Genomic DNA, 23302 nt, shown 5'->3' on the forward strand with positions numbered 1-23302 from the left:
CATGCACACTCCTTCGGAGCCTTCCCCAGAGCCTCCTCAAGCGATAACTCCTGCGGCTCCAGACGTGTTTGTGGCTCATCCTTCTACTCCTCCCGCGCCTTCTACGTCGGTGGATCCTCAACCTTCGGTGTTTGAACAGATGAATGCCAAGTTAGGCAGTATTTTGGAGCTTTTTGGCAAGTCTCTTTCGTCCCCGAATGCGCTCCCGACCACCTTACATCTTCCGCAGACTACTGTGCAGTCCTCTTCGTAGGCTCCTCTTCAGTCGCCTCTTCAGGCTCAGACTCTCCATGTGACTCGTCTTCAGACGCCGCTTCAGGCGCCTGGTCAGACTCCTTTCCTGATTCCGTCTATGGCGCCACGTCAGGCTCTCGCTCGAGCGCCACCTCAGCCGCCAGCGCAGCCGCCAGCTCAGCCGCCAACGCAGCCGCCAGCTCAGCCGCTCAGATTCGTCTCAGTACAGGCTCAGACGTCTTCTCCTGCTTTCTCGCACCCGCCTCGGGCGCATATTGGTGTGACTTCGCCGAACAGGATTCCTCTTCAGATGGAATGTTCTCCAGTTTCGTCGAAGGAAGCTTCGGATCTGGAAGAACAAGAAGAAGTACTTACAGAAAAAGACAAGCATTTGCCGGGGTATAAGCTTCTTTTACAATTCTTCGTTGACAACTTTGGAGATTCTTTTGCGCCTTCCGTTCCAGTTTCTCCTAGTTCGCAGTGGAAAAAGGACAGTAAGCCTGACGCCTCGTCCTCGTTCACGCGTCTCGTCCTCTCGATTTCGGCTAAGAAGGCTATCAAGAAAGTTAACGCTTGGCTTTTAGAGAAGAGGGAACAGGGGAAAAATGTTTTCTGTCTTCCCCCTTCGAGACTTTCGTCAAGGAGCCGTGTCTGGTATGACACAGGAGAAGTTTTTTCCCTGGGTGTGACTGCCTCCGCTCAGGGAGACTTTTCTAGTCTCGTGGATTCTTCTAGTAGATCAGCCCTTAATACTGCTAAGATTTTCTTTTCGGCAAGTGAGCTGGATCATCTTTGCAAGAGTGTTTTCCGTGTGTTTGAAGTTGTTAGCTTCCTGGATTGGGCCATTGCTTCGCTGGCCAGGAAAGTCAAGTCATTTGGACTTTCGGAGGAGCAGTTGAAGGATTTTGCCTCTGTACGGGATTGTATCGATAAAGACATCTGTGATGGAGCTTCGGAACTCGCTGCCATTTTCGCCTCTGGAGTGTTGAAGAAGAGACAGATTTGGTGCTCCTTCTTGTCGAAAGGGGTCTCATCGAACCAGAAGTCTGCCTTGCTCTTCTCTCCTTTGGACAAGAAGCACCTTTTCCCCCAAGAGATTGTGAGCGAGATCGCTCAATCTTTAACACAGAAAGCGACCCAGGATCTTTTATCGCAGTTAGTGAAGAAGCCCAGGAAGATAGCTCCGGTTCTTTCTGCTTCTCAGAGTGCTCCCTCAATGGAAGCTCCTAAACCATTTCGAGGGAGAGCTCCCGTTCGATCTTTCTCCAGGTTTCGTGGGAGAGGTAGAGCCTCGTCTAAAACCACTCCCTCTTCCATCAAGAAGTAGGCCTGTAGTCCTCCACACAGCAGTAGGAGCCAGATTACACCTTTTCTGGCAGACCTGGTTTCATCTCGGAGCGGATCCTTGGATGGTTCAGGTCCTGAAGGAAGGATACACCATTCCATTCATCAAGCACCCCCCTCTCACAGAATTTCCTGTGGATTTATCAGCTTACTCGGAGAACTCCAAAAAATTTGCTGCCCTCCATCAAGAAGTTCTCGCTTTACTGGCAAAGAGGGCCATAGAGTTAGTGGACTCTCCTCAGGAACCAGGATTTTACAATCGCCTTTTCCTGGTAAAGAAGGCCACGGGGGGTTGGAGACCGGTGTTGGACGTCAGTGCCCTGAACGTCTTTGTCCTGAAGACAAAGTTTTCTATGGAAACGACCCAGTCGGTATTAGCAGCGCTTCATCCAGGAGATTGGATGGTTTCCATAGACCTTCAGGACGCCTATTTTCATATTCCGATTCATTCGGAATCGAGAAGATTCCTGAGATTCGTGTTCCAGGGCCGCATTTATCAGTTCAGGGCCCTCTGTTTCGGCCTGTCGACAGCTCCACAAGTGTTCACCAGAGTTCTGTCGTCAGTAGCAAAGTGGCTTCATCTGGACGGGATACGAATCTCCATGTATCTGGATGATTGGCTTCTCAGGGTAAGTTCCAGACAGAAGTGTGTGGAGGACTTACAAAAGACTTTAAGGCTGACGGACAGCCTAGGTTTGTTAGTCAACAAGGACAAGTCGTGTCTCACTCCATCTCAGGAGATAGTTTATTTAGGAGTGAGACTGAATTCAGTTCTTTTTCAGGCTTTTCCATCTCGTCAAAGGATCGACTCTTGCCTGAACAAGATAGACGAATTTCTCGGCAGACAAACTTGCTCGGGGAATCGGTGGATGAGCCTTTTAGGAACCTTGGCCTCGATAGAACAATTTGTAAGTCTGGGCAGGCTCAACATGAGACCACTTCAATTTTACTTGAAACAGAAGTGGCAAAGGAAGAAGTTCCCAGACTCCTTCGTGTTCCCCATCTCGGAAGGGATCAAGCAGGACCTCCTTTGGTGGAAATCAGAAGGAAGGCTAGAGGAAGGCTTGTCTCTAAGCCAGTTGAGCCCCAACCTTACGCTCTTGTCAGACGCATCGGACAAAGGGTGGGGAGCTATTCTGGGGAGAAAGGAAGTGTCGGGACTTTGGCAGATTCATCAGAGAAGCTGGCACATAAATCTGAAAGAGTTGAAGGCGGTTCATTTGGCTCTAATGCACTTCCAGACAGAGGTAAGAGGGAAAGTAGTGCTGGTTCAAGCAGACAACACCACGGCTCTCTCTTACATCAAAAAACAGGGGGGGACACACTCGTTCTCTCTGTGCGAGGCAGCGAGAGACCTACTCATTTGGGCGAAAGAGAACAAGGTTGTCTTGAGCACAAGATTTATTCAAGGCTCGAAGAATGTAAAGGCGGACATTCTCAGCAGAAGAGGACAAGTCCTCTCCACAGAGTGGACTCTACATCCTCAAATATGCATGAAGCTTTGGGGGATTTGGGGATGTCCTCAGTTGGATCTCTTCGCCACGAACAAAACAGCTCGTCTACCACTGTATTGCTCCCCAGTTCCAGACGAGGAGGCGTTTACAGTGGATGCCATGCTTCTGGACTGGTCAAATCTGGATCTTTATGCCTTTCCACCTTTCAAAATGCTAAGACTAGTTCTGACAAAGTTCAGAAGTCATCAGAACGTCAGGATGACTCTGATAGCCCCCTTTTGGCCGGCCAGGGAATGGTTTCTGGACCTACTACAGCTGTTAACGGACTTTCCGAGAGAGTTACCGTTAAGGAAGGATCTACTCAGACAGCCCCACTTTCTGAGGTTCCATCACAACTTGTCCGCTCTTCGACTAGTCGCCTTCAGACTGTCGAGCATCTCCTCAGAAAGAGAGGATTTTTAAAAAGAGCTTCAAGGGCTATTGCTAGACCCAGAAGAGAATCCTCTGATCGAGTGTACCAAGCTAAGTGGGTCCAATTCAGAGCTTGGTGCAAAGAAGAAGGAATTTCGTCTTCTAAGACCTCTATAGCTCAGTTAGCTAACTTCCTTCTTTTTCTTCGTGAGAATAAGAAGCTTTCTACCCAGACGATTAGGGGTTATAGAGCTATGTTGTCTTCTGTGTTCAGACATCGAGGATTAGACATTTCTAATAATCAAGACCTGTGATACGACCAAGACAAAAGAGTCAAGAACAGTAGTTTGGAACCTGGACGTAGTTCTCAAATGGCTGATGTCCGATAGATTCGAACCGATCTCCTCTAGTTCTTTTAGAGATCTGACTAGAAAAACACTTTTTCTTTGTGCTTTAGCATCAGCTAGAAGAGTCAGTGAGCTTCATGCTATTGATAAGAGAGTTGGATTTGCTAAGGGCAATGCCATTTGCTCATCAATGCTGGGTTTTTTGGCTAAGAATGAAAATCCCTCACGTCCTTGGCCTCGTTCTTTCTCTATAAAGAACATTTCGGAGTTAGTGGGGCCTAATGAGCCTGAATGTCTTCTCTGTCCAGTGAGAGCACTTAGACATTATGTGCAAAGGACCAAAGGTATAAGAGGTAAGAGTGATAACCTGGGGTGTTCAGTGAAAGATCCTTCTCGTCCTTTTTCTAAAAATGTGCTCTCCTTCTTTTTAAGGAATTTGATTTCTGAGGCACACGGACAATGTCAGGACTCAGATATCAAAGTGTTTAGAGTCAAAGCTCATGAAATTAGAGCAGTGTCTACGTCTATGGCGTTTAGACGTAATCTGTCTTTGAAAGACATTAAATCTACATATTGGAGAAGCAATTCTGTCTTCGCATCTCATTATTTGACAGATTTGCAAACCACATATGAAAATTGCAGTACATTGGGGCCATTCATTGTGACTGACACGGTTTTGGGTGAGGGAGAGAAGGATGTATCCCATCCTCACTAACTTTTCTCCTTGATTATGGTTTTGTATTTTTAAGGTTGTCTGAAGATACAGGGAGTTTTTTGAGTATCTTTCAGTCTTTTAATGTCTTGGTGTATTTCTTAACCGGGTGTGGTGATCCCTCGTTTTTCATTGTGTTTTGTGGTGAATTGTACTGCGCCCTGAGCAGGGGCATTATAGTCTTGTCCGTTACGGTCACGTCCTCAACGGCAAGTACTTCTTATTGTGTCTGGCACACGGATCCATATATCCTGTCGGTACAATAAAGGCCAGCAGACTACAGAGGCAGTAACCACTGAGTCAGCGGTCTTTAAAGGTAAGGAACCTATATCTTCGGATAATTCCAACAGTTGTTATTTTAGCTGCCATTGTCCCACCACCTAAATGTGTCAATCAGCTAGATGTAACCACCGGGTAAGTTATATAAGTGAAAATGACATTTTTATAATAATATAAAGTTTCACTTATACTTACCCGGTGGTTACATAACGAAGCCCGCCCTCCTCCCCTCATATGGACAGGTAGGCATGAAACTTCTGATTTATTGTTGGAATGGTTCCTGGTACCCGGTAGAGGGCGGGAGTAGAGGGATCACCTGTCAAACCATTAGCGCTACCGCGAATTTCAAATTCTGCCGTGACGTCAGGAGACGACAGCTAGATGTAACCACCGGGTAAGTATAAGTGAAACTTTATATTATTATAAAAATGTCATTTTTGAACCTTGGGGTTTTCTGTCTCACTCTTAAAATATTATAACAGTTATTCTATTTTTCTTTGATTCATTATTGACTCATATGCTTGCCATTTTAGGTACAATATTAATATATTTTTTCAATCTGCAGTACATGCTAGAAAATTATAAGAAGGGTGCTTCAAGAAAAAAATTTTAAGACTTAGTTTTCTGTGGTTGTAGATCCTTTACCCAGCATAAATAATAGATTGAGAGGAGTCTTTTAATTATGAAATTCATTGTAGTATTTTCACCAACTTTAGGAGAAATATTTAAAACAGAGGTCTCAAGTTTACTAATGCTTAATTGTGGTTAGCAAAAAGAAGTGTACAGCACTTTCCAATATTGAAATTATGAACTAATTTAATGGTCCATCGTTTAAGATTTTGGTGATGTTACTGTGGTGTGCTGTGGCTGCTATTATTTAAAACATTTAAATTTTAGAGCGGTTGTGATGAAACTGAGCCAACTGATTAATAGCTTTCAGAAGTATATATATATTTTTTGTATTCTTTTAGTCCCCATGAAGAAAATACAATGAAGTTTTAACCTTTCATGAAACATGTCTGATACCACAAGCTTACTTATGAACTTTGCATTTTCATTTATTGTATTCTTTCTCTTTTTGTAGCTTGGAGATAGCAGTGACTCTCCAGATTGGGTTGGAGATGCAGAAGCTGCGAGAGCCAAACGTGGCCATGTTCTCAAGGAATTACTGGACACAGAAAGAGTTTATGTGTCAGAGTTGTGTTCAATATTAAAGGTATGGTATTAATTTTATTTTATTTACATCTTGAACTGTGAAAAAAGAGGATCCATATTTTAGTAATCAATAGGTATACTATACCAAAAGTTATAGTTGAAATATTCTAATTGTCATTAATCCTGTATCTTTTACCAATACTGTATTTTTCATTCCCATGTAGGGTTATAAAGATGAAATGTTGAATCCAGAGATGCAGCCTCTTATCCCAGTGAATTTGTATGGCAAGAGTGACCTTCTCTTTGGCAACATGGAGGAGATATTTCGCTTCCATAATGATGTCTTCCTGCGTGACTTGGAGAACTGTATTAACACTCCTGAACTAATTGGTCTTTGCTTTGTTCAAAGGGTAAGCACAAAATTTTCTTTAGTTCATTGGCTGTATTTCAGGAATACCTCTAAAATATATGCTGATTATGCTTACAGTGTTAAGGTATTCAGTTGCTGATTATTTGATTATCTACAATTACAGAAAGACTCCTTCCATCGATTGTATTCGCTGTACTGCCAGAATAAACCCCAAAGTGAAGAGTTACGTCGCCAGGTTGGAGATCACAATCCATTTTTTAAAGAATGTCAGCGTCGTCTGCATCACAAGTTACCTCTAGGTGCCTACCTCCTTAAACCTGTCCAACGCATCACTAAATACCAACTGCTTCTTAAAGTAAGTAAAACATTATGAGTATTCTTCATTGTCCTGCCATATACAGAAGTCAAGGTCTGCCAGAGTATGTCTAGGTCATACTGAGTTTGAATAACCTAGATTCATGTAGCTTAGCCAGAAGAATGTTGTACAGTGTGCTGATGCCCTATGCTGAGAGATTCAGAGCCAGTTACCAAGGTCTATCGCTTACCAAAAAAGGAAGTCCTTGGGTAATACTTTTAGGAGTATGTAGTTTTAGTCTACATACTCGCTTTGACTAGAATTTTTGCTCAAGAGACTCCAAAAGGCTTCTCTAGTTGTAACCCAGTGTAAGTTACTCTGTGGAGACATTGCAGTTATACTGCTAATTTTCCTGAGATAGCATCCTTATTGAGTCATATCACCCCAAGGCCTCTGTTTCTCCATAATTTATAATTGGTTAGCTAGTTGTAGCTGGTATTAGGTATTGTTCCTTTGATTCCTACCTGAAGTATTGGACAATGATTGGCAATGGTAATTATTGAGTACATATGCATTATAATTATTAATTAGTTAAGCAAAAATCACTCACATATCTTAAACTCAAGGTATTTGCTATAAGGATTTTTTCATAGATGTGAAGATTGGACCAGGGTAAAGCTGAGAAGCAAGAAGTCACATCATGGAACTAGAAATTGAGGATTCCAGGGAACTGTTGTGATCATTGTCATCTGATTTGATTTGTATATGTGACTTAAGGTTGTCAGTGGCAGAGACACTCCACTCAACTGAATTATGTTTGGGTTTGAAAAATTAGGTCAATCACTGACTCAACTCTCATAATAATCACCACCTTAATATGTACCTGGCATTCATTTTTTTTTTTATATATATATATATATACATATATAGTATATACACACACATATATATATATATATATATATATATATATATATATATATATATATATATATATATATATATATATATATATATATATATATATATATATATATATATATTTATATTTATATATATATATATATATATATATATATATATATATATATATATATATATATATATATATATATATATATATATATATCTATATATATATATATATATATATATATATATATATATATATATATACATATTTATGAGTTTTGTGTTTTAAGTAGATAATATCCAGCAAAAACATTTGCAGAACATTTTATCAATACTTTATATGCACACAGGACTTGCTGAAATGTGTAGAAGGAAGCCAGGGCCGCAGGGAACTGCAGGAGGCAGTTGACACAATGCTCACAGTCCTCAAGTGCCTCAATGATTCCATGCATCAGGTTGCCATTACAGGTTTCCCTGTGAGTATCAGGTTATTTCCTTTTTATCACATTGTACTTATTACTTGTACAGTATTCTATGCTTCATTTCAAGAAAGTGATGCTGTTTCAAATTTTACCTAAAAATTATTGGGATTTTGAGCTCCAGAGTAGATAAAATTTTTTTTATCTTGTTGTATGGTCACTAGGTGATATAGTTTAATGTACTTTTGAATGTGTTTTTACAATTAGTGATACAAAGAGCAAGAGTTAACCAGTCTTTGAATTATATATTTTGTACTGCTGAGGTAATGTAATTTTTAATGGCAGTAATACATGAAAATTCAAAATAATTTGTTGTACAAGAATAGAAAAGGGAATTAGGTAAGCTGGTTCAACATTGTATTAAGGTATATGTACCTGAAGTTTTCTGCGCTAACAAATTACAAGTTCAAGTACATACAGTACTGAATATAGAAACACACTAAGTGAAATGGCAGAGAAAGTTATCAGATGAAAAATGAAAGGATTCATATCTTAAGAAATAATTGGCTCTAAAAACTTTGCTTTAGTACATATTTGTATGCTTTTTGCAAAATAAGTCAGTACTGCACTAACGACCCTTTTCCAGTCTCACAAATTTGCATCTATATTTTGTTGTTCTATCTCAGAATTTCTCATCATTTCATCCACAAACAGTGAACAGCCATGGAGACAAAACCATTCTCTCAGATAATTTTTACATCAAACCAGTTATTGGTCCATCTATGTATTCTCACACACTGCCTTCTTCATAAAAACTTTTCATTGTTCTCAACTTTTTTTTTTCTATACAATTCATCCTCAACATCTGCATTGAATATCTGTCACAACAATTGACTCTCAAACAGTCTTCCTTATCCAAATTTAAACCATCATTCTTGCTGTCTTGTTTTACCCTTTCAGAATACTTCCCTAGTATAGGTATGATTCATACTTTGTTCCCTATCACTTTTGCCTTTATACAAGGAAGAAATTTTCCTCTCACCCATTCCTTTGGAACCTTACTCTCATCCTGATGTACCTTTTGCAACCTGGTCAGCCACTCAGTCAAACTTCTATGACCATACTGCTATGTTTTGGTTGCAGTAATCCCATCAACTCCTTAGGTATTAACATTTCTCAACCTATTAGATTCCCTACGTATATCCTCAACAGCCCTTGTCCATCAGCATTATCTGGCTTACAGCCCTTCTATTCTATCCTCCACATTCAGCAAATCTTCAAAAACACATCCCATGAACCTAGGATTATTTGCTTCTTATTCTCCCCAAAGTGCAGGAGTACTTGTTCACATTCACTTCTCCATTTATTTGTACTTCTTTTCTTTCCTTTTTCTTGACTATCTTGTACCATCAACCTATATAACTTTATATGAATGATCAAATTTAAACTCATTAATGATTAATGTCTAGAGGTTGCAATACAAAATGCATTGGGAAATTGTTTATCTGGTCAGGATGATTTTATGACCTCTTGACACCTTAGTTAATTGTGTTCTATAATTAACAGTTTATTATTATTACATATTATTATTATTAGTGTTACTCAACTGTCATTTCTTTCTTACTGTCACACTGTAATTTAACTGGGGTGAGTTAGAGGCCTGTCAAATATCTTAAATTCAGGTTACTGGAATCCTTTGTGAAAGGGAGATATCACATATATTTGTATTTTTTCATGGAATAACTCTAGTGAAAACAATTATTTTTTCAAGGAATAGCTCTCTAGTGCCTAATTTGGAATAAGAAATTATCAGTTGTACAAAATTAACTTGAAACTTTCTCTGTTGCAGGGAAATTTAGCAGACCTTGGCAAATTGCTCATGCAAGGTCCCTTCAGTGTATGGAATGAAAGTAAGAAGGGCCTTCGTGAGTTACGCCTTAAACCTGCTCAACGACACATTTTCTTATATGAAAAAGTGTTACTTTTTACTAAGCGTGCTGGCAAAGACACTGATCGTGCCACATATCACTTTAAAAACGCTCTTAAGGTATTTGGCAACTTTTTATTCTTAATGATTATATAAGTAACTTATAATATCATTAAATTTTATACATTATTTATACAAGTTAAGATATGTTGTCTGGATTATGATTGATGATTCCACACTTTTACCTTTTGATAGATGTCTCAAGTAGGATTAACGGAAAGTATCAGAGGACACAAGGGTGACATACGTAAGTTTGAAGTTTGGCTGCAAGGGCGACAAGAAGTTCATATTATACTTGCCCCTTCGGTAGAAGTTAAAGAAGCATGGGTTAAGGAAATTAAGCGTGTGTTACTTGATCAATTTGAGTACCTGAAAGGAGAGAACATTAAGCAATATTCTTCAAGAATACAGAAAGGAGCAAGTTTAAATGGTATAAGAATTCCACCCCTGTCACCTACTACACAGCACAGGTTAGTATTTGTTTTCAAATCTTCAACCATGCAATATTTTTTGTCTGACTTTTTACAAATTTCTCAATAAATATTTTGAAGATGTATCATGTATTTTGTTTTGGAACAAATTTTCTCATGTATTTTGTTTCGGAGAAAAAAAATTTTCAAACTTCACATAGTAAAAGAAGTTACTACAGATTGATCTCAGACAATCTGCCTCAGCAAAGTCAAAACCATGAGATATAAAAATTCCTTGGTAGTTGTAAGTTTGAGAGACATATTGTAATATTTAACTTTATTTTGTAGGGCCCTACGTCAAACTGCTTCTTGGGATATGGCGGGTAATGGAATGAGTGGTAGTGGTGGCTCAATCAGTTCCAGTAGTTCTGAGGGCCGTACTGGAGAAAGTGGTAGAGAGAATGGTAGACGATCTATGCGAGGGATGAAGTCAGCTGAGGGAGCTTTGGATGCTCCTGAAGAGGAGGAAGAAAGTTGGTCATCTGATTATTCTGCTTCTGATGAAGAAGAGGATCAGGAAACATTTTCCGAAAGTACCGAGGTGAATATCACTGGCCATTTAAATGTAGAATAAGAGGTAATTGTGCTTTTATTTTGCATGTTTAATAAAATCAAGAATGTTACCTTAGCAATAACCAAAAGTATATCAAAAATACCCAGTGAAAATTGTGTATGGTTTTATAACTGCAGCCTTGGCAATATGCTGTGATGTTCAGTACGTCGTCGTCTTTCCCCCCGCTATCCCTACATTAAGGGGTTGATTGCCTGATTTGCCTTCTCCACTGCCTTCTGTCACAGGCATCATCCTCCACCAAACCTCATCTTCGTTCACTTTATCTCGCCATCTAATTCTCTGTCTCACTCTCCATCTTTTTCCTCTAACAGGTTCTTCCCTCCTCATCATCCATCCTTAGCACATGCCCATACCATCCCAATCGCAACTCTTACCACCTTTGTTATCTTTACTAAGCCTCTTCTTATTTCACCATTTTCCAATCTCTTAAGCAGCAATATTCCCATAATCCACTTCAGCATTCTCATCTTTTCTCTCAACTTCTTCAATTGTGGATGTGTGTGCGTGTGTGTGGTCTGCTTGACATTTATATTTAAAGCTATTTTTGTTATGTGTATGTGTTTCATCTGGTTTTGCATTGGAGAAAAATTTTTAACAACAAAGGTGTGAAAGACTTGAGCAGGGGTGTGTCTGCTTTATGTGCGTAATAGGGGGTAGGTAATCTTGCAGCCCTGAGACCCTGCAAGGCACGTGATGGCCGCTCATTCACAAGGTTAGGTGACCTGCATACACACACTGACAGCACCAGTCAGAGAGTGTGGACCAAGTTCTCCCCCATGCAGTATCAAGTACATATACTCCATGTCTACCGTGGATTTTAGCAGTTACGAGTCAACCTCAGCTCACAGTTCAGTGATCAGTACTGCTAGATCTGATTGTTCATGTCCACAGTCCAAAGAGGACTCACCAGTCCAAAGAGGACTCACCAAGGCAGACTGGTGCTTTAGCCTCTCTTTATGGGGAACCTGTAAGGCCCTGAGGGTCCTTTTTCAGAACTCCTTCAGGGAGAGTAGGATCAATATTTTTAGATTTTTGGGTTCATTCGGGAGTATATAATGATTGCTAGGTAAACAACTACATACTGCTTTCTGTAGAGTAAAGCTGAGACTCTGGAGGTGGAGGAGAGTTGTTCTAATACTGTAGTAGTTTTACCTTGATCCACTGACCAGGTCTCCTTCAATCCTCTGGCACATCGAAAGGTACTGCAGCCACACCTGTGTCCAGTATCAAAACCATGACAGTATGCTTAGTTTTTTCTTCCTGGCAAAATATCATGATTTTTTTCCCATCCCTTTTGGCCCCGCAAAAAGGATTTTGCCAAAGACTGGGGTCTGAATGAGTGACTGGCTTCCTTCTACCTTCCTTCCATCTGTCTTTAAAACAACAGCCAGGCAGCCAAGCCTCAAAGCAGGTAAGTTGTTAAATTGAATATCCTGTTTAGGTGTGAATCTCTCCATTCTGTCTCTTAACCCCTTCCCACCCAGGACGTACCATACTACGTCACTTGACAGCCAGCAAGTGATCCCAGGACGTAGCGTAATACGTCCTTCTACTCTCTCTTTTGTACCGAGAGCTGGTGTGTTGGGATTGTGTATTTGAAGACTTCTCGTTGCTGGGATATGCTCTCTCATCCCTTGTCAAACATAAGCTCCGCCCACTAGCCAATCAGAGCGAAGGAGTAAGGCATCTCGTGACGTTTCAGTGACGGAATTGAGACGCCACCATATTTCACCAATGGGAGCTCGGTATTTCAATCTTTCCTGTCTTTTCCCGTTATTTATCACTCAGGCAGACATGTCGACTCGCATATAGACAATAGTGCAACTGTAGAATTCTTTTGATTATCGTTCTGGTTGCTTCTTTATCAATTTCTGCTCGTATTTTTTAGTCATGGGTGACTCTGGAGATTCCTCAGATGAAATAGTATATGTACCAGGGGAATCTGATGATGAAAATGAGACATCAGATAGTGTGCAATCAGTAAGTGATTGCGAATTATTTGACGATATTGAGCCAGTCACAGAAGAAGGTTGGCAGTTGTTGTCCGACATCTTTGATGATTCTTGGCCAGATCCTGTTCCTTCCCTCAGCGATCCCAGTCACGGGGTGGATATTTATTTGTCTCAGGATGATATATATATATATGTGTGTGTGTATAGGAACATATATATAAACCCAGGAACACATATACATAAATAAAGTAAGTAATAAAAAATAAAATTTATAAATCACGGATATAGCTATATACATAAAGACAGTTTCTGAGTACCTACATGCACACATACATATATATAGAAATTCATACATAGATATATACACACATACATACACTTTCATATATACATTATAATCAATAAAGAAACATAAATAATGAGGAGAAGCATACTCTGATTGTGATATTTGATTTTGGGTTTATCTGGTATAGCCTACTCGCAAGCGGTTGCGTCATCTGGGTGGGAAGGGGTTAATGGTGGGTGGGTTATAGCTATCATCTGAACTCATTATTCATACAATAATTAACCCTGGTATACAAATTTCCTTACAGCTTGAGCAACCTTAGTTTTAGGGCAACACATTGATTCTCTAAATTTTAAATATGTAACTGACCTGGCAGTTATATACATAGCTATATTTTATATACATATACATATAGTTATATACATAAAGCTATGTATATAACTGCCAGGTAAGTATATTTAAAAATTTATTTTAAAATAAAAATGTCATATTTTTCTAAGGGTGAGATTTCCGACATTTCACTTTGGCTCAGGGGCCTATCAATCTTGCAGCTTTATGTCATATTGTAAAGGTTATCAGCTTACAAGTAAATTAAGAAACTTATCTTCCCTCATAAGGAGTATGTTGCCTACATGAGTGCCAATGGTTTGTATTCTGCAAGAGGCAAAGGCCAAATTTTTAATATAATTTGTATTATTTTAGGTGTGCAAACCAAAGCGTTTTATCTTAAATATCATAATGTATCACCCTAACTATCCTGCATTATCCCTGATGCCAAAGGAAAAAGTGTGGGCATACAACAGACACTGGTCACTCACATGCCAAATTCTAAATACTGTAACAGCATTTTTGCAAAGGCAGTTTTGTAGAATCTCCTAAATAAAAGGGTAAAAAGTTAAAATATTTTGTTCATTTTTTAAAATAAAAGTATACTTCAAATATCAATATAAACTTAAAATATTTCATATTCATTTTTACTGTATTATTAAAGTGTCATTGTACAGATGACCTGTGTGTTTTTGTATTAAGAATTTTGAGATTAAACTATTATTATGTAAGCCCTCAAGTGTCATATAACAAGAGGCAAAGTGTAAGTTACATATCTTTCAGATTCATGAATCACTACTTAGGTAAAACAGAGGAACTGTTGAATGGTTCTTGAATGTACTCTCATGATTTATAGCTTATGAATCTCTACTTTCAGTATACATCATCAAGGTTCCTAGTGTTAGCAGACTACAATGCAATGGGGGGATCAGAGGTCAGTCTGCGTGAGGGTGACTATGTAGATCTCATCAAAGTAGGATGCGCTGGCTGGTGGTATGTTAGAGTATCCGGGACACCGTATGAAGGCTGGGCTCCTGCAGCATACCTAGAGCGGGTTCTCAAGAAAGGTAGCAGGTCTTCTCCTTCTGTTAGTAGCCAGGAGTCTTCCTCCGGTCTAAAGCATGCTACTTCAAGGTTAGTGCTCGCTTTGATTTTTTAACCTCTCAGACACATTTTCCTTTATAATTTAAAAATACCCCCTTTTCAGTTGCAATGTTATAACCATTTTGTTATGACAAAGTTCCTACACATCACTGTGATTGAACCAAAAATTTTTTTGATATTTATTTTTCAGTAAATTGTTTATCAGTTCGTAAATATATATAAAGATAAGAGACTTTTCTCAAACCTTCTACTACCACACTATAGAGCATCAAAGGACTCAATGAATAAGTGGAACTCAAAGGGTCTAACAATATCATGCAAATTTTGAGCCCTCGAAAAGAAAATTGGTGAATGGAAAAACCTGAATAGGGAGAGGTAAGAAATTGGAGTAGAGTTGCATACCTGCTTTGTAATGTACTTAAATATTGTTTTATGCAAATTGTAATGGAATACACAATTTTTTCTAAACCCAGGTAAATTCAGTTACATGTGTGCTGTTCAATAGCAAAAGTTTTTTTAAAGTTCACAGTACTCACACTAAACTTCAACGTAGAGGACGATGTTCATTTTAGGCTAGAATAGTCTGAAAGCACAGTGCAGTATTGCGGTTATGTTTCCAAACTATAAATAACTATAAAATACACACTTGGAACATTTTGGTTTGGAAACTAATTCTGGCTCTCACTTTTTCCTGAGTACAGCATTCATTTAAGATTCTCTGAGGCACCTATTATGTATTTTTTGCTGTAATATATTGCTGAGTAAATGTATCATTTGTGTAACATGCACTAGAAAATATGTACTTGCAGCTTTCAGTTGGTTGCATCGTAAGACTCACTGCTTGTATGGTCTATTATGAGAGTATTTATCTGAAAACTATTTCATAGGCTTCCTTACTAAACCTCATGAGTATGTACAACTAAGAAAGTAAGGGTATATGTTATCTGCCTCACTGTGTATGGCCAGTTAGATTTTCATCTGCATCACTGGTTGTGTATGGCCAGTTAGTTTTTGTGTCGAATGAAATATTTCTCCCACAATGCAGTTCAGTTTAGTTTGACATTATACTGAATTGTTTATATTGAAGCATATTTTACAGAGCACACATCTGTTTATACTGTTCTGGGGTTAGTAGAAAATGCTTTTGAGAAAATGATAATTTCATTTCCATAATTACCATTTAACATTTATTTTGTTTGGGCTGTGCTTTCATGTTACACATTCTTAAGAATTTACTCAGCTCAGTTTAACTCTTCTTCCAGATTGCAACCTCTACATGGGATGTCATTGGGGTAAATGCATGCTTTTGAGAGCTATGTTTACCATTGCTAAAGTGCTCTCTCAATTTCTCTTTGTGATTATCTGAAGCTGCACAAAACAGTAAATGAAATCTGGGACTACCATTTCCCACTGGGTGGGGTTTCCATTTGCTTCATAATTTACATTATATACCTGCCTCTCATTCAAAGGCTGCATCATTTTACAGCATGCAATGAACTCAGATAGTATGTGAATGAAGGCTTGTTTCAGTTGTCTGATGCCATTGCAAAATTTTAATCCATTCACTTGAAAATACAAGCATCTTTTGTTATACATATTCTTGTTTGATGTTTACACCAGTATTTGCGTCTTTGGTTTTCAAAAGCACCTTGTCAACATTTTGGTATCAAATGACCAAAAATGTTATGTTAGGAAATGGAGAAAGTTTTAAATATTAAAGATTTAATTCATTTGTGATATGACAAAATTTTTAATTAATTTGTATTTTTCTTAGTATAACCAAGGCCAATACAGTATAGGTCAGTCGGAGAGAAATGGCTAAGAAAAATTTCGTGGGCCACATCTCCAGAAAGACCCTAGGTGTGGCTGTCTGGGTTCAGAGTGACCCAAGGCCAATACAGTATAACAAAGGTGTGGATTATAACCGGTGGGAATGTTGTGTCGGCATGGGGTGAATTGTGGCCCACTCTGGAAGGTGAGTCACCGATAATCTCATCTCCGTCTGACCTCTACTATTATTGGCCTTGAGTATAACAAACCTGAGGTCTTTCAACACAAGCTGGAGCTGTCTAACTACAAATAAAAAACAAGGTGGTTATTGGTAGTTGTCTGTGGTGGTAGGGGAGGAAGCCCCACCATCCAGTTGTTACTCATTCACTTTACCTTTTGGTCCAGGTAGCAGAATGAGGGATGGCTAGAGTTTGCTTGTTAGGAAAAATACACATTTGTCATTTGTTCCTACATGTATACAAACCTTGGTTCTTCTCATATGGGAGACTTACTTCTTAGTGGGAGGATCCTGGGCAAATCTTGGAACTGACTGGTAGTTTGCCTCACCTGGGCCCTCTCTTTCTGGTCATGTAAGAGCAATAGAAGGAGACCCCAGCCTCTGATCTGTTGAAAGCATCATTGATTCAAAGAAAGGCTTGGATGAACCAATATTTTTGGGGACAATAAAGCTGAAGATAACCAGTGGGTTTTTTCATTGTCACTCCCTCTCCCCTTCCTAGAGAAAGTGTATGACCTGCATCTATTAATCCAAATTGAGGCTAGATTATAGACAGGATACTACAATCATCTAGAACACATGCATGCATGTATCATTTTGAGGGTGACTTTAAACAGAAGAGGATTGCCCCTGGCTCTGACAATTCTTGAACGCTTGACACAAAAAACTTCTGACTCCAGATGACATAAAAAAGGAGTCATCGAGAGAGATTGAGGGAACCAGAGAGGGAGGCATAGAATACTTCAAGCCCATCCAAAGCCTGAAGACTATGGTAGAAGGAGGCCTCAAACAATCTGTGGATACAGGAGACGACAACCGAACAGGCACTGGAAAACGGTCATATTTACATACACAACTGTGAAAATAACTGCTGTGATGGAAATGGTCCCATCATTCCTCAGACAAAGGGAATGGTCTCAATCAAGCGAGGGCAACCGAAGCTGCCCCTCAGACATGGTGACATCTACCTGAAAATTAATATCTTAAGGTGCCCTGTAAGAGCAATACAGCATGAAAGGAATTAGGAGTGTGGGTGTTGACATTCTTAGAACAATTGTTTTACCCATTATTATGGGTGATTAAATTACATTAAAGGTACAATTGAAAATGTTAATTCTCTGGAAGGTTTAGACCAAGTCTTGACCAGTAAATGAGGTCTAAAACAGAGTGCTTGACAGCTAATTACCTCAGAATTAAGTGAAAAACTGATACGAAAACATAATGAGTTAAAAATGCCAAAAGTGGTAAAAAAAAAGTCCTAAGTAGTACATACAAAAAATTTAGATGTTTTGTTTCCTATTATGCAAAATAAAATACTTGTTAATGTATACAATACACAATATTGGAATTTAGAGGTAATTTACATCAAAGACTTCAGAATAACCACTTCAAAGTATAATGATTGAAAATTCTAATTATACTTCCATAAAAGTTGTCCATGATGATGGCCAGTTTCCATAATACATATGAAGGTGGTAGAAAAATAGAAAGATGTAAGTATCTTTTGGCTTTCATCAAAAATGGTGCATTATCACCAAGTGAACTTTGGTAGTGCCTGGTGAAAATCAGTTGTATCATGAGATGCACTTGTAATTATGCAGATATCATTGTTGGCTGAATCATGTATGTATAAAATTATATTCTGCAGTACAAAAATGTTCTAGTCGTATTTATGAAGCAACAATTATACAACATTACATCAACAGTAGGATAATTTGATTTGTACAATTACTAATGCGTGATTGTTATTTTCCAGGTCATCTGTGGCATCCTTGTCAGCAAAATCTGAAGAAGTAAATATACTGTAGGTCTAAAGTTATTGGTAAATCAATGATGTTAAAATCTGTATAGTGGTTTGGATATACAAAAACTTGCGCATTGTTCCTTTGAGCAAATATGAGATTTTTCAAGGTTCAGGTAATGAGATCTTGTATCCAGGTACAGTTGTTGTGCTTTTGTTTTAGTTCACTACATGAAACCGTTGAGTGCCTACACCACAGCATGAATGAAAACATGATCAAGTGGTGTATGCTGTAGGCTGGTGCACGTATTGAAGACCTATACCTAGTACATGTAAAAAAAGGTTAAGGTTTGTTACAGAAGAGAAAAATAACAATTCATGGGACTTCCATTCTTATACATTGTCATATTTAACAAATGTCTTTATATACAGTATATTAGTGATAAAATCTTCCATCTTGCTCTTCTCCTGTATTTTTAATATGTACTGTATACCCCTAAACATAATACAGATAAAGGTTCATTTTATAATCTTGTATGAGGATATGTAATCCCTATTACATTAAAGATGTATATACTCTCAGTAATAGAAAGAAGCTATTTACCTGGCAATGTTAATGTCATATGCATCCTGAAATGAGCTTTGTGACTCACATCGTTAAATATGTTTTAAAGAAAACTCTTAAGCAAGTCATTAATGCAGATGACTAACAGAAAAAATTTCATTTTGTGTTTCATGAATTTTATAATGTTTTTCCATCCATTTTATGAAATTCATTTGAAAGAAATTGATGTTTTATGATGATGTTTTGTTCAAATAGTAATTTTCTTTCTCATTACCGTGTCCCCAGTTGTCCATTTTTAACTTTAGTCCTCCTTACTAACATCACTGTGTGAAACTGCCACTTTGTAAATGTTACTCATACCTATTTAAATATATCTTGCCTTCATCTTTCCTATCCATAAAGTACTGCTGTGTGTGGAATCACCAAGATATAGGACTTTCCCCTTTTCCAGACACAACTACTATCATCCTGTCAGATCTAAAACTTTCCTTATACACCCCTACCTAAAGGCAGTGGTCTAACACTGCTCTGCCCACTTGTGATCATGTGCCTCAGTACACAAGTAGTTGTAGAACTAGAGATAGTTAATACAGTACTAACCCCAACATTGCCTTCTAGGGGTGGTAGGTATGGTAAAATAAGCAGAGCACTTCAGACTTTGAAGCAGCTCTGCACACAGAGAAATGGCTGTATTAAAGTGAACCACTGTTCTTGTTGGAATGAACAAACTGATAAATTTCTTCCTGTTTATATGAATAAAGTGATATTTGAGTGTTTGTGTGTCTCCGGGAGTGCTGAGCTTTATTTTGTGCGGGCAATTGCTAGGCAGAGAAACTAAGAAAAGATATTGTGTTGCGTATACTGTACTTAGGTAAAGGGCCCATTATGAATTGGGATGATCACCTTGCACATTTCACTAAATTGAACGTGCCATGTATACACTCACTCTTTTTTACCATGAATTTTTCAAGTTTATAATGGAAATTTAGGCTTAGAAGGTTTTTGAAATTGCCATTAGAAGGATTAGTTTACCAATGAAATGGAGTACAAAAATGCAATGCTAAGAATACTGTATCAGCGTTTACAAGTTAGCAACTTTCATTTAAATTCAGTAATGTAGTTATGTATTTGTAATATAACATGGTACATTTTTATTTATTAAACTACTGAAAAACTTTTATTCATCAGATCTGATAAATTGTAACCAAATATACAAGTAGCCTCGGATGTTTGTCGAAAATGTTTCCATTCTTGATTATGGTTAGACAAATGCGTCAATTCTGGTTTAACAGACCTCGCAAAATAGCCGCAAAACACATGTGCATCATGTTGACAATGAACTTCTCAGCACTGGAAACTGTGGTATAGAAACGATTTTCATTACCAGTAAAGTCAAAAACATTTTAATCATTAAGTTATCAGTCTGTTACCCTTACATTAGACTATTTCCTGTATGATTGATAAATTAAATTAGCTAGTGATGTGATTTAATATTTTTTATTCAGTACTATAGTTTGCCTTAACAAGTTCTAAAGTTGTGTGTATATATTTTGCTGCTTATACTGTACTTGTATTCTCCAAACAAGAGCAAGATGAATGATGTAATGATGAAATGAGGCTGAAACTTGTTTATAATAATTGCTATCACATGGAATTATTTAAAATTAATGGTAGCTTTCAGTATAATCCTGTACAAATTCATAGTAATGTAACTGGGTTAAAGTAAACCTCAGAGCAATGTTTAATTGGAGAAATAGGTAATCTGGACATGTGTCCATTACCACCCAGGAATGTTATTTTGTGAGATACAAAAGACTTCAGATCTTGTTTTTGTAATTCAAGTTTTAATTTCAACTTAAAATTTATTCATAAATTCCATTAAATCTCATATTTTCACATAAACCTGCATACTCTTACAGTTGCAAGAACAAGATTTGATGTATCATCTTGTGTTCTTGCACATGATGTACAATGTGCAATGGGATGGAAAAAATGTATCAAAACAGAATTTTGGTGTGCAAGTATGAAGATATATTTATCAGCTGTGAATATGTAAAAAAAAATTACAAATTTGAATTTTTATTAATAAATTATAAAATATTATGTAAACCTAATTGTGCTCAAAAATGCCAGGATAATTGCTCAGGTAAAGCTAGGGTATTAATTAAGTGTTATAATTTTCCAAAGATTTGACTACTACCAGAATTTTTATTATACTACAGTGCTGTTAAGTTTACTTTGGTTCTTTTTGTAAGTTTACTAAATGTCAAAAGTGTTTCCTGCCACTTTGAATTGTGAATTGCTGCTAAGTGGATATGAATTAAACAGTACTTTTTCTTTTTCTTATTTTTCAGGAAAAGTGCATACTAACTGGAAATATGAGGGCACTTTTGTATGATAGGAAAATATTCTAGAATTTGCAAAATTTCAATGAAATATTTAAAGTGTCATCAAGTGGCATTGAACACAAGTTTTTGTCCAGAGGGATACATTACTAATTTGTAGATGCATTTCAAGGGTCCTACTACACTGTGTTGGTAGTACAAAATCTGAAATGAGATTTATTCTGTATGCAAGTGTATAGTTTTGTGATATAGGTGTGGAAGAAACTTAGTACAGTACTCAGCTGCTGATGACTTTGTCTTTTAGCAGCAGAAAGATTTTTCAAAATGAGTGATTTAACCCATGATAAGACAGGAAGCTGGAAATTTATAGTTGAAAGGAGAGGTGCACAGACTGCAGGCCTGGCTCTACAATCTCCAAAGTGACTTATAAATTCTTTTGTACATTCGTACATTGTAGAAAATGTTTTGAATGGTGCTTTTAGCTCTGCATGTACTGTACTAGCAACTGATGTGTGTCTTCTTGTAAAGTGTACATTGCAGATGTCATCTATATAGGGCTTTTGTTAAATCCAAGGATTAATTTCATTTGTACAGTAAAGTAAGTCACTTCTGTTTAAACTGAAATGCTCTATATAAAATAGAATAAGTTCCCCAAATATGAAGAAGAAAAAACCTTAACTTGAATCTTCCCTGATAATATGAACCAAAATAAAATTGCAGTTTTGCTGTAATCATTACTACTCACCTTCTTAGGTGTAAAGATACACATTCCAATATGTGCAGTAAACTTAAATGAGGAAAAGTGCTCAACAGCTTGCAAGTTTTGCTGGACCAATGAAGTTAGGCATTCAAAAATTTACCTTCAGTAATATCAGCATGGTACCCCAGTTTACTGTACAATATATGTGTTTACCACAATTGTAAATCCTGTAAATATATAAATATATAAATATATATATATATATATAAACAATTGCAACCTATTACTATACGACTCTCTCCTAAGATTACCACTAAAGATGGAATGTGTTATGCGCTAAGTCAGCAAGGAGAGATACTGTATTCATAAAGCCTTTTGTAATTGCATTATTTCCCCATTTATTCAAGTTTTCATTGTTCAGTCTCCATTTGATATTTATCATCACTAATAATTCATTGACATTTCATTCATTTTCATCTAGAATGGAACTGCATTCTAGCATTCATCCCTACTAGTTCTTATGTTCTTGTTAAATGTAATTCACTATCGACTCAAAATATCCATCTTTCGAAACACCAGATATATTAAAAAGGTTTAAACATTACAGCGACTTTACTTTCTTCCTATAATTTTTAATAATTTCTTCTTATAATTTTTTACAGTTTATAACTTTATCAGGGCCCAACAACACCAACCAAAACCAAACTCTACCAGAAGATTCATAGTTCCCTATTTGCATTTGGTTGGTTTCCAAGGCCCATAAAAAGCCAAAACCTACTAATCCACTACGTTAACTCATCTGACCACTCCTGCAAAACCACTAAGCTCACTCCTCCAACCACTCCCCATACCTTATATTATTTAGGTAGTTCAACCAGTTCATTGTGGTAGGTGAAAGAATGGAGAACCCACCAGTCCCCTACTGTCATCAAGTACTTTAATCTTTGGGTACCATCCTCCCTGACTGTTAAAGCTTTTGTTTTGATGAACACAAGAAACATTGAAGGTGTACTGGATGAATGTAGTTGTCATATTGCTTTGTTTTTTTTTCTTCCTTCCTTCTTGCAAGGGGCAAACCTTACAGCCCTGATGAATTTTTTAGATGGTCCCCTTCACAATGGAAGATTATTATTATAATGGATTAGTTTATCCAGACTTCTGAGCCTAACAACAGCTATTCCCGGGCTGGTTTTCAGGAATTAATCCTGGAAAAAAAAATTAGACTGTTTAGGAAACAGGTTTTACTTAGGAACATGATGATCCTATTAAATAAGAAATCTTTGCCTTCAGCAAGAATGCCTTTTAATGTTG

At 37.6% G+C, this 23302-nt stretch overlaps 1 protein-coding gene across 6 annotated transcripts in view; it reads left to right on the plus strand.

The window, feature by feature from the left end:
* LOC135223457 (guanine nucleotide exchange factor DBS-like) overlaps positions 1 to 22595 on the plus strand; it is a 743217-nt gene extending 720622 nt beyond the window's left edge. For 5 of the 6 annotated variants that reach the window (XM_064261873.1, XM_064261875.1, XM_064261876.1 and 2 more), the window contains 10 exons: positions 5866 to 5997; positions 6161 to 6346; positions 6470 to 6661; positions 7864 to 7989; positions 9782 to 9979; positions 10115 to 10389; positions 10678 to 10930; positions 14406 to 14662; positions 14897 to 15007; positions 18397 to 22595. In XM_064261873.1, the coding sequence (XP_064117943.1) occupies positions 5866 to 5997; positions 6161 to 6346; positions 6470 to 6661; positions 7864 to 7989; positions 9782 to 9979; positions 10115 to 10389; positions 10678 to 10930; positions 14406 to 14662; positions 14897 to 14960 (1683 nt within the window). In that variant the 3' untranslated portion in view covers positions 14961 to 15007; positions 18397 to 22595. The remainder of the gene's footprint in view (positions 1 to 5865; positions 5998 to 6160; positions 6347 to 6469; positions 6662 to 7863; positions 7990 to 9781; positions 9980 to 10114; positions 10390 to 10677; positions 10931 to 14405; positions 14663 to 14896; positions 15008 to 18396) is intronic. The other variant, XM_064261874.1, reaches the window with a different exon arrangement.
* Positions 22596 to 23302: the final 707 nt, after the last annotated feature.

Source organism: Macrobrachium nipponense, chromosome 10, assembly GCF_015104395.2.
Source record: "Macrobrachium nipponense isolate FS-2020 chromosome 10, ASM1510439v2, whole genome shotgun sequence".
Classification (NCBI taxonomy): Eukaryota; Metazoa; Arthropoda; class Malacostraca; order Decapoda; family Palaemonidae; genus Macrobrachium; species Macrobrachium nipponense.